This window comes from Sciurus vulgaris (assembly GCF_902686455.1).
Source record: "Sciurus vulgaris genome assembly, chromosome: 2".
NCBI classification, from domain to species: Eukaryota; Metazoa; Chordata; class Mammalia; order Rodentia; family Sciuridae; genus Sciurus; species Sciurus vulgaris.
The window spans coordinates 84787866-84804974 of NC_136462.1; the positions used below are offsets into that span (position 1 = coordinate 84787866).

General features: G+C 34.5%; 1 protein-coding gene across 1 annotated transcript in view; it reads right to left on the minus strand.

Annotated features, from left to right (window-relative positions):
• The window catches only part of AQR (aquarius intron-binding spliceosomal factor), a 108875-nt gene that overhangs the window by 64624 nt on the left and 27142 nt on the right, over positions 1–17109 (minus strand). Inside the window, 5 exon segments of the mRNA XM_079127489.1 lie at positions 6451–6554; positions 7947–8060; positions 10171–10287; positions 11304–11368; positions 15511–15587. Of these exon segments, the coding sequence (XP_078983615.1) occupies positions 6451–6554; positions 7947–8060; positions 10171–10287; positions 11304–11368; positions 15511–15587 (477 nt within the window).

The following is a 17109-nucleotide window of genomic DNA, read 5'->3' on the forward strand; positions in this document are numbered from 1 at the left end:
GAACCTCTAGGAGGGTACTGACCAGCGAGACCTCCCACCGGGTGAGTCTTCCCTGCCGGGTGAGGTGTTCCCCACAAGGACGGTAAAACTAGAGACTCAGGCCCAAACAGGCCTTGCCCTCAGCCTGCAGCCTAGGTCCCCTTTGGATGACCATGGTCAACAAGTGGAGGCAAACCTCTGCCCACTAGCAGGGGAATATACCCCCACCTGAAGGCCACCACTCCTAGAGAGGCAGCTTCCTTGTGGCGCACTGCATTATCAACTTCCTCCAAGACTTCAGCCTACTGAAGGCTAAGGGGGGATATATATAGAAATCTTCAGGGACATTGTAATTCAATAGAGGAAATCTGCATATCTCAGCGGTCAACTGATACCTGAACAATATGAGAAACAAGGAAAGAAAATGCTGCAAACAAATCTAGATGTTACATCAATAAAACCCAATGACAGCATGGCAGAAGAAATGACAGAAAAGGAGTTCAGAATGTACATAATTAAAATGATCAGAGAAGCAAACGATGAGATGAAAGAGGCAAATGCAAGCATTGAATGATCGCACCAATCGACAGTTAAAAGAGCAAATACAGGAAGCAAAAGATCATTTCAATAAAGAGTTAGAGATATTGAAAAAAAAACCAAACAGAAATCCTTGACATGAAAGAAACAATAAACCAAATTAAGAACTCCATAGAAAGCATATCCAATAGGATAGAACACCTGGAAGACAGAACCTCAGACACTGAAGACAAAATATTTAACCTTGAAAACAAGTTGAACAAACAGAGAAGATGGTAAGAAATCATGAACAGAATCTACAAGAACTATGGGATATCATGAAAAGGCCAAATTTAAGAATTATTGGGATTGAGGAAGGCCTAGAGAAAGAAGCCAAAGGAATGAACAATTTATTCAATGAAATAATATCAGAAAATTTCCCAAATCTGAAGAATGAAATGGAAAATCAAGTTCAAGAGGCTTATAGGACTCCAAATACACAAAATTACAACAGACCCACACCAAGGCACATTATAATGAAAATACCTAACATACAAAATAAAGACACAATTTTAAAAGCTGTGAGAGAAAAGAACCAAATTACATTCAGGGGGAAACCAATACGGATATCAGCAGACTTTTCAATCCAGACCCTAAAAGCTAGAAGGGCCTGGAACAACATTTTTCAAGCCCTGAAAGAAAATGGATGCCAACCAAGAATCTTATACCCAGCAAAACTTACCTTCAAATTTGACGATGAAATAAAATCCTTCCATGATAAACAAAAGCTAAAAGAATTTACAAAAAGAAAGCCAGCATTACAGAACATTCTCAGCAAAATATTCCATGAGGAAGAGATGAAAAACAAAGCAGCAAATCAGCAAAGGGAGGAATTATCCTAAAGGAATTGTCAAATAAGGAGGAAACAAGTTGTGTCAAAGAAATAAATAAATAAAATTTAAAAAATGAACCAAATGACCGGGAAACCAAATCATATCTCTATAATAACCCTGAATGTTAATGGCCTGAATTCATCAATCAAAAGACATAGACTGGCAGATTGGATTAAAAGAAAGGACCCAACAATATGTTGCCTGCAAGAGACTCACCTCATAGAAAAGATACCCATAGACTAAAGGTGAAAGGATGGGGAAAAAACATACCATGCGCATGGACTCAGCAAAAAAGCTGGAGTATCCATCCTCATTTCCGATAGTGTGGACTTCAAGCCAAAGTTAGTCAGAAGGGATAAAGAAGGTCATTTCATACTGCTTAAGGGAAGCATGAACCAGCAAGATATAACAATCATAAACATCTATGTCCCAAACAGTGGCTCATCCATGTATGTCAAACAAATCCTTCTCCATTTCAGAAACCAAATAGACCACAACACAATAATACTAGGTGATTTTAACACGCCTCTCTCACCACTGGACAGATCTTCCTGACAAAAATTGAACAAAGAAACCATAGATCTCAATAACACAATCAATAATTTAGACTTAATGGACATTTATAGAATATACCATCCAACCAAGAGCGAATACACTTTCTTCTCAGCAGCACATGGATCCTTCTCTAAAATAGACCATATATTATGCCACAAAGCTAATGTTAGCAAATACAAGAAGATAGAGACACTACCATGTATTCTATCAGATCATAATGGATTGAAGTTAGAAATAAATGAAGAGTAAAACACAGAAACTATTCCAACATCTGGAGATTAAACAATATGCTATTATATGATGAATGGATAACAGAAGATATTAGGAAGGAAATTAAAAAATTCTTAGAGGTAAATGAGAACAAAGAAACATCATATCAAAATCTCTGGGACACTATGAAAGCAGTACTTAGAGGGAAATTTATTTCATGGAGCGCATTTAATAAAAGAAGTAAAACTCAACAAATAAACGACCTAACGCTACAGCTCAAAGCCCTAGAAAAAGAAGAACAGACCAACACCAAAAGTAGTAGAAGACAGGAAATAGTTAAACTCAGAGCTGAAATCAATGAAATTGAAACAAAAGAAACAATACAAAAAATTGACAAAATAATAGTTGGTTCTTCGAAAAAATAAACAAAATTGATAAACCTTTAGCCACACTAACAAAGAGAAGACGAGAGAAAACCCAAATCACTAAAATTCGGAATGAACAAGGAAATATCACAACAGACAGGATTGAAATACAAAACATAATTAGAAGCTATTTTGAAAAACTATACTCCAACAAAATAGAAAATTTCGAAGACATCAACAGGTTTCTAGAGACATATGAATTGCCTAAACTGAACGAGGAGGACATACACAATTTAAATGGACCAATTTCAAGTACTGAAATAGAAGAAGTCATCAAAAGCCTTCCAACAAAGAAAAGTCCGAGACCAGATGGGTTCTCAGCCGAGTTCTACAAAACCTTTAAAGAAGAGCTCATTCCAATACTTCTCAAAGTATTCCATAAAATAGAAGAGGAGGGAACCCTCCCAAACTCATTCTATGAAGCCAATATCACACTGATACCTAAACCAGACAGAGACTCATCAAGGAAAGAAAATTTCAGACCAATATCCTTAATGAACATCGACGCAAAAATTCTCAACAAAATTTTAGCAAATCGCATACAAAAACATATTAAAAAGATAGTGCACCATGATCAAGTGGGCTTCATCCCAGGTATGCAAGGTTGGTTCAACATCAGGAAATCAATAAACGTAATTCACCATATTAATAGACTTAAAGTCAAGAATCACATGATTATTTCAATAGATGCAGAAAAAGCATTTGATAAAATACAGCACCCCTTCATGCTCAAAACACTAGAAAAAAATAGGGACAGTGGGAACATTCCTTAACATTGTAAGGCCATTTATGCTAAGCCCATGGCTAATATCATTCTAATGGTGAAAAACTGAAAGCATTCCCCCTAAAAACTGGAACAAGGCGGGATGCCCTCTTTCACCACTTCTATTCAACATCGTTCTTGAGACTCTGGCCAGAGCAATTAGACAAACCAAAGAAATTAAGGGATACGAATTGGAAAAGAAGAACTCAAACTATCCCTGTTCGCTGATGGACATGATTATATATTTAGAGGAACCTGGAAATTCCACCAGAAAACTCTTAGAACTCATAAGTGAATTCAGTAAAGTAGCAGGTTACAAGATCAATGCCCATAAATCCAACGCATTTTTATACATAAGTGATGAATCTTCGGAAAGAGAAATTAGGAAAACTACCCCATTCACTATAGCCTCGAAAAAAATAAAATACTTGGGAATCAATCTCACAAAAGAGGTGAAAGACCTCTACAATGAGAACTATACAACACTAAAGAAAGAAATTAAAGAACACCTCAGAAGATGGAAAGATCTTCCATGTTCTTGGATAGGAAGAATTAATATTATCAAAATGGCCATACTACCTAAAGTGCTATACAAATTCAATGCAATTCCAATTAAAATCCCAATGACGTACCTTACAGAAATAGAGCAAGCAATCATGAAATTCATCTGGAAGAATAAGAAACCCAGAATAGCTAAAGCAATCCTTAGCAGGAAGAGTGAAACAGGGGGTATTGCAAAACCAGATCTTCAACTCTACTACAAAGCAATAGTAACAAAAACGGCATGGTATTGGTACCAAAATAGAAAGGTAGATCAATGGTACAGAATAGAGGACACGGACACAAACCCAAATAAATACAATTTTCTCATACTAGACAAAGGTGCCAAAAATATGCAATGGAGAAAAGATAGCCTCTTCAACAAATGGTGCTGGGAGAATTGGAAATCCATATGCAACAGAATGAAACTAAACCCATATCTCTCACCATGCACGAAACTAAACTCAAAATGGATTAAGGACCTCGGAATCAGACCAGAGACCCTGCAGATATAGAAGAAAAGTAGGTCCAAATCTTCACCTTGTTGGTCTAGGATCAGACTTCCTTAACAGGACTCCCATAGCACAAGAAATAAAAGCTAGAATCAACCACTGGGATAGATTCAACTAAAAAGCTTTCTCTCAGCAAAGGAAACTATCAGCAATGCGAAGAAAGAGCCTACAGAGTGGGAGAATATCTTTGCCAATCATACTTCAGATAGAGCGCTAATCTCCAGAATCTATAAAGAACTCAAAAAACTCTACACGAAGAATACAAATAACCGAATCAACAAATGGGCTAAGGAAATGAATAGACACTTCACAGAAGAAGATCTACAGGCAATCAACAAACATATGGAAAAATGTTCAACATCTCTAGTAATAAGAGAAATGCAAATCAAAACTACCCTAAGATTCCATCTCACCCCAATTAGAATGGCGATTATCAAGAATACGAGCAACAACAGGTGTTGGCGAGGATGTGGGGGAGAAAGGTACACTCTTACATTGCTGGTGGGGCTGCAAATTAGTGCAGCCACTCTGGAAAGCAGTGTGGAGATTCCTTAGAAAACTCGGAATGGACCCTCCATTTGACCCAGCTATCCCACTCCTTGGCCTATACCCAAAGGACTTAAAATCAGCATACTACAGAGACACAGCCACATCAATGTTCATAGCTGCTCAATTCACAATAGCCAGACTGTGGAACCAACCTAGATGCCCTTCAATTGATGAGTGGATAAAGAAACTGTGGTATATATATACAATGGAATATTACTCAGCCATAAAGAATGATAAAATTATGGCATTCGCAGGCAAATGGATGAAATTGGAGAATATCATGCTAAGTGAGATAAGCCAATCTCAAAAAGCCAAGGGACAAATGATATCGCTAATAAGTGGAGGATGACACATAATGGGGGGGAGGGAAGGGTTAGTGTTAGGGTTAGAGTTAGGGTTAGGGAGGGGGGCAAGTATGGAGGAAGGAAGGACTGTATAGAGGGTAAAGAGGGGTGGGAGGGGTGGGGGGAAGGGAAAAAATAACAGAATGAATCAAACAACATTACTCTATGTAAATTTATGATTACACAAATGATATGCCTTTGTGCCATGTACAAACAGAGAAACAACATGTATCCCATTTGTTTACAATAAAAAAAAAAAAAAAAAAATTAAAAAATAAAAAAGATTATATAATTAATTCATTTGAAAATGAATAACCAAATCAACCTTAGTTTGTTTCAATTCAAACAGCGAATGAACTAAATAATTTCTTCCAAGAGTTAAGACAAACAGGGATAATGCAACATAGTGTTATAACTTAGGGTTCAGGAATTAAACTGGTTCAGATCTTATCTCTGACACTTATTTGCTGTATAACCCTAAGCAAATTACTTATTATAACTCTTATCTTTATCTTTATCTTATCTTTATCTTATCTTTATCTTATCTTTAACTTTAAAAAAGTTATCTTTTTTAAAAACTGGTACCTATTACTAATATGAAGTTTTGACAATTATTTACATACTTAGCAGAGTGCCTCTTACATAGTAAATGAACATATGTGATTACTATTGCTATTTTCAAATAAAGTATATTAGCACATAATAATGCCAGGCAATATTACTAATTTTATAAATTTTAACCATGCAAAAATGTTTCTAAGTCATAAAGTTAATATCACAAATGATGAACCATTACTGGTGTCTCTTACATGACTGATGGGATTGGCCAGTTTAAACTCCTACTCTAGGACAAATTTAAGATCTAGAAAATGACATAAGTTATGAAAAATATCTTTCACCCCAAAAAGGCAAAGAGAGAGAAAGAGAGAGAGAGAGAGAGAGAGAGAGAGAAAGAGAGAGAGAACGCAAAATGGAGAACTGCATTTAAGTGACTCAAAGATATCAAACTGCTAGAGAGTAACACAAGCTTAGATGTCAATGAAGAGTGAAGGAACACGCAGCATTACCTAAAGTAGTGCAAAAATGAATAAAAGCACAGAGAAAAGTAAAATTTAAGGAACATGATACTAAGAGAGTATATAGTTTTTCTTTTGTGTTGCTTACCTAAGAGGGCCAAAAAACTTGACCAAGGATTCCCGAGTATCTACTTCTGCTACATTTGAGAGGGCAAAATCATAGAGTTCAGGGAAATGTGCAAAAGCAGCTCTCTGAAAAAGAACAGCAAAAACTATCAATAATTAATATCTACATATTAATAAAACCATCTACAATTTACATACTGTGTAGTGGAAATATTTTCTAAAGTATACGCACTACCCTTTCTTATGTGGCATCTCCTATGTGACTTCTGCCTTATTCAGCCAGAAGTGTGCAATACAACCGGATAAAAATAAAAGCAAAAAAAAAAAAAAACTGTTCAAGCAGGAAAACAAAAATGAAGAGCCAGTGTTCAGATTTTTATTTATGCTTATGCCTGTTTTTGTTTGGAACTCTAAGAAGAAAAGACCTGGTAGGTTAATATTCCCAACCAATATGGGAAAAGCTATAAGAAAATAGAAATAGCAGCACTATGATGGTAAATGTCTAAGACAACAACCTTAATTTTCCTTGATGCCCATGTGTTACAGAAGAGACCCAGATATTTCTATGTTCTCCATGATGAAAGACACACACAGGTCACCAACGTTATGAGTAAGTTTGCATGGGATTATTGAAGACAACTACAAAATGACTGTAAGCAAGTTGAGAGTGAATGGCCTAAACCAGGAAATGAGTGAGAATCAGTTCTCAGAACATTAACAACATAAAGAATAAAATGGGAGCCTCCATCAGCAGTGGAAACAGACAAGTTCCTTGAGAACAGTCAACATGCTTTTGCCTGTGCCAACAGGAGAAACCACATCCACATCAACTGTGATCACTTCAAGCGCAGAGGCAAAGAACAAAAACACTTATGTTCTAAGAAAAGAAGGATAAGACATCTGAGTTCATTCTTCTTCCAAAACAATGAACCTTAAAGCCTCCATGCACACCCAGATGTGGCTTAGGGCAAGAGAGTAGAATTCATTACCAAAGAGAGTTTGAACTTCAGTTTGACTGAGTCTTTACCCCAAAAGACTCTTGAAAACAAAACAACTAGTTGACAAAAGCTTCCTTCAGTCATCAAAGAAAATGGAGCTCAAAAGCAAAGTAAGAACAGTAACAGAAAACAAAGGTACTTCTTCTGGCATATATCAACTATATTGGTAAATTTCAGTCCTATTACATGTGTTATTTTAAAAATGTGTAAAATGCTTACATTTACTTTACCATATGATGCAACACTTGCTCATAAAATGAAAGTGGCAGCAAAGTCAATATTTAAATGTACCAAACTGATCTAGAAATTAATATTTCTGAGTACAGAATAACAGCATATTGATTTATAGGACTTACATACACTATGAAAGTCATTTTTTCATTAATTTATCAGAATTAGCTTAAAAAAGTTAAAAATAAAAAATTAATATTTTTTTCTATCTGCATCTATACAAACACTAGATTATAGTATGATTCAACCTTTTAGAACAAAAGAAAAGGCTATAAGACATTTCAATTACCTGTAGAGAAGTAATTCTATCATAATGAATCGTGGTCATCTCATTCTCTGTCAGAGCATTTCCAGTCTGGTCATTAATTTCAAAACCAGTATAGAACTTAAGCATGTCCAAAAGCTGAAAGGACACATTTAAACTAATCAACCATGGAAATAAGACCAAGAAAATATAACACTATTTAATAAAATAAACAAGTCAATATACTTTCTTAGAGCTGCTGAAAATTTTTGGAATGTAAAGATCACAACAAATATTTCATAATATACCCAAACACATTTAGTTTATGTAAAAAGAGTATGTCTTATGAATAAATTGCTGAGTCTATTACTTATACATGGTCTACTTCTACAGAGAATTTAAACTGTAACCCTCAAAAGATATTAAGGAGGTGATCCAAGAAAGTCTCATATTTTAATGAAAAAAGAAAAAAGCTATCAATATCACTGAAAAATTATGAAACTGTACCATTAGAGAGAAGTCCTGAGGTCTTTAATTTATGCCACTTAAATGGATTTTCTGAATGAGGGTTTTGGATTTGTAAGTGGAGATCTCTTCTATGTGCTGCTTCAGTTAGGGAAAAACTGTAAGGTGGGAAAAGCTAAGTTGTTCTTTCCTCTCATCAGTCTCCATGGCCATAAAGTCTTTGTTTAGCTGGATTCCTGCGGTTAAAGAGTCCCTGCTTTGAGATGGAGATTCAAAAAACTAGGAATGAAGCCACCATATGACCCATGTATTCCACTCCTTGGTATATATCCAAAAGATTTAGAATCAGCATACTACATTGATGCAGCCACAATCAATGTTTATAATAGCCAAGCTATAGAACCAACCCAGGTGCCTTTCAACAGATTAATGTATAAAGAAAATGTGGTATATACACACAATGGAGTCCTAAACAGGCATAAAGAGAAAGGATATTATGGCATTTGTTGGTAAATGGATAGAACTGTAGACTATCATGCTAAGTGAAATAAGCCAGTCCCAAACAAAGTTTGAATGTTTCCTCTGATGTGTGGAAGCTAATCCAAAATAAGGTTGGGGGAGGGCTAAAAAAAAAAAAAATAGAAGAAATATCAGTGGACTAGACAAAGAGAATTGGAAGGGGAGAGAGGAGGGATGGGATAAGGAAAGAACAGTGGAATAAATCTGACCTAATTTTCCTATGTACATATATGAATAAGCCACAATGAATCTCACCATCATGTATATCTATAAACACAAATTTAAAAAATATATATGTATATATATATATATATAAATAGCAGAAAAAATATATTTATATAAATAACAGAAAGATCAGTAGAGTAGAGGGAAGGGAACAAGGGGAGGAAAGGAAAGGGACTGAATTAGAATAAATTATATTCCATAATTTAATAATTTTTTCAAAATGAATCCTAATATTATTTATAACTAAAAAGCACCAATAAAAAGAAAAAAATAAATTTAAAAAGTCTGCTTTTCCTATGTGGCTGCAGCATAAAAGAGTTCACTGATGCATTCACCCCAAATCTGAATTATTTTCACTTCAAATTCATGGCAGATCAGATACTAAGATTTTAAGACATATGGCAAATCACTGGTCAGAAATTTATAAAGACAATGAGAAAAAGAAATGCTTTCAGACGTGAGATAAAAAATATGTAATACACACAAAAACTATCTCCAATTATATCACTGAAAGACAATAATTACAAGTTTGTTATGTTTTCTATATGACAGTACAGAAAATGTGAAATATTAATATTTTTACCTTCCTTAAAGTGAGTTTACTTTCCTACCCAAAGCAGCAGGATAAGTGCACATACATTTCCATGCTATCAACTGCCTACCACCACCATAATATGGAAAGACAGAGCCATGGTATTGGGTAATTTAATTGAAACTAATATTCATCATTGACTATATTCCACAATAGTTATTCACATAAAATCAAAATATGTGAATATATAGAACTACAACCCCCAAAACACAATTTAGTCCAATAATAAAATCATACATAATTAACGTAGTTGTAATATATACTTACTAAAGGTCACCTACATAATAATGCATTGACTTCATATATTAAGACTTGACTTTAAAATGATTAATTAGAATTTTACATCACTCAATTTAATATTTAGAAGAATTTCCTTTTTCATGTGCTGGTTCTTCCAGTTGCATGGCAAAGAAAAGATCAACTTAGAAATTAAAATGGTTAAGTGTGTTTAGATATATCAGTGCTCACCTGAGAAAAAAGATGGCCATCCTCTTCTCTATGAACAAGATTGGAAAGGTAACAGTGAACCAAAAGATGAGAGTCATCTAGGATGGTATTAAACCAGCGCCTAGTAGGGAGCAGGGCCTAGGAAAAATAAACACCACAGCAATAATTTTGCACGTATTCTCTGCAGATAGCGTAACGGTGAAGGTGAAGTCTACTGTATCTAACTCAGAAGTACATACCACAAAGTACCCTCTAGCATCTACAAACACATACTGTACACAAAGCAAGGGGACTGGTCCATGCTGTCAATAAACTCAGTGGCAATGTTTTTAGTTTTAATAACGATGATAATAGAACTTTAAAGATAAAATTAAAAATAATATGTAACACAGGAAGAATTTCAACAAATCATCTCAACTAATAGTTTTCCAACAAAATCCTACATGAAATTTCAGTGTGAATTTGCAATTAAGTTTAAAACCCAGTATAAATTGTTTATGTTTAAAAATGGAGCTGCTTTTAAAGAAAAAGGTAAAGGTTGCCTAAATGAAGACCCCTGTCTTCCATTATTCTCCCCACCTCCCCCTATAATAAATAGTCAGAAAGGTAATAATGAGAAACTCTAGGACTGTGACAGTTTAAAAATCACTATCTAATCAAACATATGCATTTAACCGATGAAGCTGAGATTCTACATACTGAAAGGACATAAATTTATTACTAACACAATTAGAACACAAATGAAGACTTATGGAATGACTGCTATTCTAACATCTTAATAATCATTTCAAAATAAAGCACAAAGAGATATTCTTTCAATTTCCCATATTAAAAAGAGAAAGAAAATGGATTTAATTTGAAATATATCAACTTTCTATCTTTATCTAAAATTTCTATTAACATTCTACACATAGTATTACGGGAGCTTATCCTTTAAAAATCTTGATTTAACAAGTTGACAATAAATAGATGCCAATGCCAAATGGGACAGTCAGTCCCAAACCTCAAAAGATAATAACTTGTGAGTATGTGACATCTTGACATAAGGTTCAAATAAGGCCAATTAGAGGTGATAAAGAAATGTATCACATGTAGTCATATACTTAAGCTTAGACTCTTAATGCATACCTAACAAGTCACTATATATTTCTTACCTCTAGATCTATCATAAGTTCAATGAATCTTTCACAGTAATGAACTTTGTCCATAGTGACAGGTTCTAGATATAAGAGAAACACGTTAGAATTTTACTAGGCTATCTGTGTGCTGCTTCTTAAAATTAGCAATTACTTAATAATATAAACAAATCAGTTTTCTCACAATAATTTAACTATGATTCTGAATAAGAATTTCATGTATTTTTTAAAAGGCAAGCTGATTTTTAGCTCTACAAATATAACTATGTGTCAGGTGTGCAAAAAGATATTTCTGAAGTGCCAACTTTTAAAAACCTACACTTAGGTTTTGAAAAACTTGGGGATATATAAAAACCAAAAGGTAGTTTTATATCTAAATTTTCTCTACTTTCCTTAGTATAATCACATACTAAACTTCTAAAAGCTTTTTCAAATACGTAAGTACATGTGTATATGTATATATATGTGTATACACATGAATATATATGCACACATCTTTAAAATACATAGACAATTAGTATAATGTATGTTATCTTTTCCCACTGTACATGTATTACTTTTGATATTAAAATGCCAATGACACAGAACAATGAAATATTTAAAAATCACAATTTTATTTTATGCTACTTAATGCACCATTTTAAAAATCATTCATTTTGTTTTAAAGTAATTTCAACCTTGTGAAAAAAACTTTCAGACCATGTAAGATATTTTTAATGCTAGGTAAGGACCTACCATTTATCAGCTAAAACCATCCTGCTAACTTGGTTTCAATGTAAATACAGATAACTTTCAGGTCCCTATGTTGCACAAAGGACTTCCAGCAGTGACAGCTCAAGTGGCATGTCTGTAAAAGACATCCTATAACCACTTCAAAAACTTCATTTGTTTTATTTATTTATAGTGGAAAGGAAAATGGAAAACTTTATATGAAGAAATGTAAATACTTTGGTGACTCATACACAGAAATGTTAACTAGAATTTTCTCTACAACTTTTAGTTAAAATGTGCCCATAGGGAGTTGGGGATATAGCTCAGCTGGTAGAGTGCTTGCATAGCATTCACAACACTCTGGGTTCAATCCCCAGCACCACCAAAAAAAAAAAAAAAAAAAAAATTAAATAAAATAAGCCCATAATCCAGACCCTAAGGCAGAATTTGATAGCTGGAAAAGACCTTAAAAAATAGCTAGTCTGTTATGTACAACAATAATGCACCAATTAAAAAAAAAAATGTGGGGTGGGGCAGGAAATATCTATTCTACATATTCATTTTCCAAGTGGGAAACTGAGGACCCCACCTGATGAAGATGCAGAACTGGGAGCCAAGTTTTCTGACCTTAGTATAAGTCATACAGTTGTTCAAAGAATTAAAAGGAACCAGGCTCAGTGGCACAGGCCTGTAATCCCAGTGGCTCAGGAAGCTGAGGCAGGAGAATTAAGAGTTCAAAGTCAGCCAGCAATTTAGCAAGGCCCTAAGCAACTCAGTGAGACCCTGTTTCTAAATAAATATAAAAAAGGCCTGGGGATGTGGCTCAGAGGTTAAACACCCCTGGATTTAATCCCTGGTAACCCCCCCCCCCAAAAAAAAAAAATTAAAGGAGCAATTTTCAAATTAAATTAATTAAACTAGCCCTCTGTTGCTATCTTTCATTCTTATAATTGTCAAAGGAAGATATTTCTTTTAAAACTTAAAAAGTGAGCAAATTCTGTATTCTGTATCTTTGGAAAAAAAAAAATGGCTGGCAATGGCCTGGTTAAAATTAGAAAACAAAGCTTGGTGCTATTAAGTACTATGCTCTAATGGTCAGAGGTACCCAGTGTAAAAACAATTTGTTGTTCCAATTTCAGACACAAATATATCCTTATCATTTGTGTCAAGTATTTTGCAGTTTTTTTTTTTCCCCCTTCCTCTGAGAGCAGTCTTGACATCTTGGAGCATCCTACACATATTGCTTTTAACAACTAATATGGGTGTTTTGTTTTTATGATTCTATAAAATGAAATTACAATCCTCATTCTTTTAAAAACAAGTTTTCTGTTTCATAACTCTTTCATCCATCTTTATACATGCTTCTTTGAACTGGCACATTATTTTCAGCATTTTATTGATTCCTTTGTCAGCAAGTTAACTTTTTTTTTTGTACCAGGAATTGAACCCAGGGGTCCTTAACCACTGAGCCACGTCCCCAGCCCTTTTTTAATATTTTATTAGAGACAGGATCTCACTGAGTTGCTTAGGACCTCACTAAGTTGCTGAGGTTGGGTTCAAACTTGCGACCCTTCTGCCTTAGCCTCCCAGGTTGCTGGGATTATAGGCGTGCCGGCAACAATTTTTAATTAAAGCTTAATATTAATCTAAGAAGGCTAGGTGTGTTGGTGCATGTCTGGAATTGCAGCAACTTGGGAGACTGAGGCAGGAGGATCACAAGTTGGAGGCTGTAGCTCAGTGATAAACTAGTTTTTGGTTCAAACCCCAGTACCAAAAAAAGAAAGAGTATAATCATCTAAGAAATGTTGTTAATTGCTTTTTAAGCCTAGATGACCCCAGATTAACAATCCATAATCAGAGAAATTTTTAAGACCCTGATTATTACAGACATTAGTAGTTCAAAGCATACTGTTACTATTTGTGCCAAGAAATTCCAATCTTCATCTTCATTTGAGGTTTAAGGAACTTAACAAAAGATTTAAATGTACTAATATTAAACAACTTAGATTATAAGCACATGACAATTTATATTGTTTGCTAATAATATTATACTACAAATGGGGAACAGGTAATTTATGGCATTGGTGTCTATTCCTGACTGAATTTTAGTTAAGATATTCAGTTGTTTAACATTACCTGGAAAGTCAGCATTAATAAGTAATTCTGTGGCATTTTAAATAAGACTATAACCTCTGAAAAAATATAAACATGATAAAACTATAAAGCTGTTCTTAAAAGATATTTCACTTATGAAATGAAATATTAAATGATAACATTTCACACAGCATATATACCTTTATTAAGTAAAAATCTGTACTCATTAAATGCTTGTCAAGATCTTAAGTATACAGGTATATAAAGTATCAAGTATACAAGTATATAAAGTATTAAGACCTTGGTACACAGGTATATAAAACATATGCACACACATGTGTATAGTATAATCATGTGTATATAGTACACTCATAGTATATTAACACAGTACAATCTATATAGGGTATAATTATATTATTCTCTTCAATGAACAGGTCATGATGGACCCATTTCATCTTTTTTTTTTTTTTTTTTGGCAGTCCTGGGGATTGAACCCAAGGCCTTATGCTTGTGAGGTACACACTCTACCAACAACCGAGCTCTATCCCCAGCCCCAGACCCATTTCATCTTATAGGTTATATCTCAAAAGTCATTCTTCTCTTTTCCTCTAAACAGTATTTAATATCACTTGAAAAACACTATTCAGTACTGCATTACAAACAATAAGCAAACAAGTCTCTGTCTTGTTCACTACTGTATTCAAGCTCCTTGTACAGGACCTAAATCAGTAAGCAAATCTAAAATGTTTGCTAACTAAATGACAATTTCAATAACCATGCTGATGTGTGGGGAGCCATTCATGGCTGAGCCACTGGGATACAGAGGTCTGACTCCCAGGAACTGGCAGTCATGGAAGACTATTACAGATAGCCAAGGAGTAAGTGGCCCTGTACAAAGTGGTTTACCGTCTGAGGATATGCTAATTCTCTAAGCAAATCGCTTCCCTAACTCCACTCCATCCTGTTCCTCACAGAAAAAGCCCCTCCCATTCTAGGCCTCTTTACCTATGTTACTATAAATAAAGGTGAAGGTGGGGTTCTCCATCTTTTTGGAGGCTAGATCCAGTATGGCCCAATCTGTTACATCCCCCTTCCACTGGAAAGGAGTACTGGCTCTTGTGTTTACTGATTAGATAAGTTAATTAGTGATTAAGTGATCACCAGCACCATTGTCCTCTGACAGAAACTCTTCCCCCCATCCACATGGGACATGGAAAACCCTCATACTGGTGCCTTTAAAATAACCTTCAAGGCTGTCAATGTTCAGACTTGCAATATACTGGAAAAGGAAAGGACACATACTTTATTGCTACAATTTGAAATCATTCTAAGAGCAGTTTTTAGACTACAGACAAGTAAATTCCATAGGGAAATCTATATAATAAATTTACAAATAATCTGAAAAAAAGAAGACGGTTACCAGAAAGTGGGACTGATTTCAGAACAGAGATAAACTTCTGGATGAGCTGTGAAAGAAATCTTCTTTCTTGATAGGCCCTAAAATTAAACATGACCAAATTATTTTTAAAAAGTTATTTCAAAGTAAATCTTGAAGGATGAATAAGCATATTCAAATATTGTTGAAATGTTTCATTTCACACTGACACTGGGACCATAATTTGAACAAAGTGTCGTCTTTGTAAATACAGTGCTACAGGAAGAGCCTCATTCCTGGTCTAATAAATATCTAAGAAAACCCCTTCTTTCTTCCTGTCAAAGTTTTTACTTGTAATTTAAGGATCAGAATTGCAAAGATTTCAAATTTTCTTTGTACTTTGCCATTAAAATTTAAAATCTAGTATTTAGCTGGGTATGGTGGCACATGCCTGTAATCCCAGCAAATTAGGGACACTGAAGCAAGAGGACCACAAGTTTGAGGATAACTTTAGCTCAGGAAAACCTCAGAAACTTAGTAAGACTGTGTCTCAAAAGAAAAAAATAGAATGGGGGATGTAGGTCAGTGATGAAGTATCCCTGGGTGTAATCTACAGTTCCAAAATAGAAGGAAAAAAAGAAAAGAAAAAAAAAAAAAAATACAGCATTTAATGTAGTTAAGTCAAGGTAAACAATTTTATACTTTAATATGTTTAAAGTACTAACTACAGTATTTCAATAGCTAAAGATTAAATGTTAGTTTAAAAAACAATTTTCTTGACCACGTTCTTTTTTGGGCATATACAAATATTTCACAATGCATCCCACTATTGTGTATTATAAAGTACTAAAAAAAGAAAAACTTGCCATTCATTATTAATTTAATTACTCAACATTTATCAGATACTGGATAGCTACAAATGATTATGCTAGTTCTGCTAGAAACACAAAGGATGGAAATGATTAAAATCTACTTGAAGTGATAAATCATATATAAAGATAATGACTAACACAAGCCAGCATGCAATTATTAAAAAACTGCCTGACATTAACTGAGCACTTACTCTGCCAAGACATGGGCTGGGCTAAATAATTCATGCAAGAAATCTCATTTAAAAATGACAATAATCCTATGAAGTAGGTACTATTGCTCACATTTCACACTAAAGTTCAAAGATGGAAAGAACTTGCCCAAAGTCACACAGCCACAGAGAGCAGAATCTACTTATAAACTATGGCTTTAGAACCTACACTCTCAACTGCACATATTCCAAACATCACACATACAGCTAGTGTTATGTGTTCTACGAGTACAAAGGCAAAAGCATCGTGGTCTGAAGCAGGTGGTAGGGAAGAGTGTTTAGATGGCTAATATTCAATCAAGTAGGTAGAGGAGAAAGGGACCCAGGGGAGGAATGGTGAAGAAAAAATGACTAGACTGGTCAGAATGGTTCAATAACTGGGGCAGGTCAGGGTGGGGGTGGGGGGGTCACAGAAAATGGAGGTTTTATAAAGCCATTGTAATGAGTTTAGTGTTTATCCTATGAGAATAAGGAAATCACTGAATACTGAGCAGAAGTGGGGCAAAATAAACACAGTTTCTATGAAAAAGAATACTTAAACTATATTGTTACGGGAAAGCTGG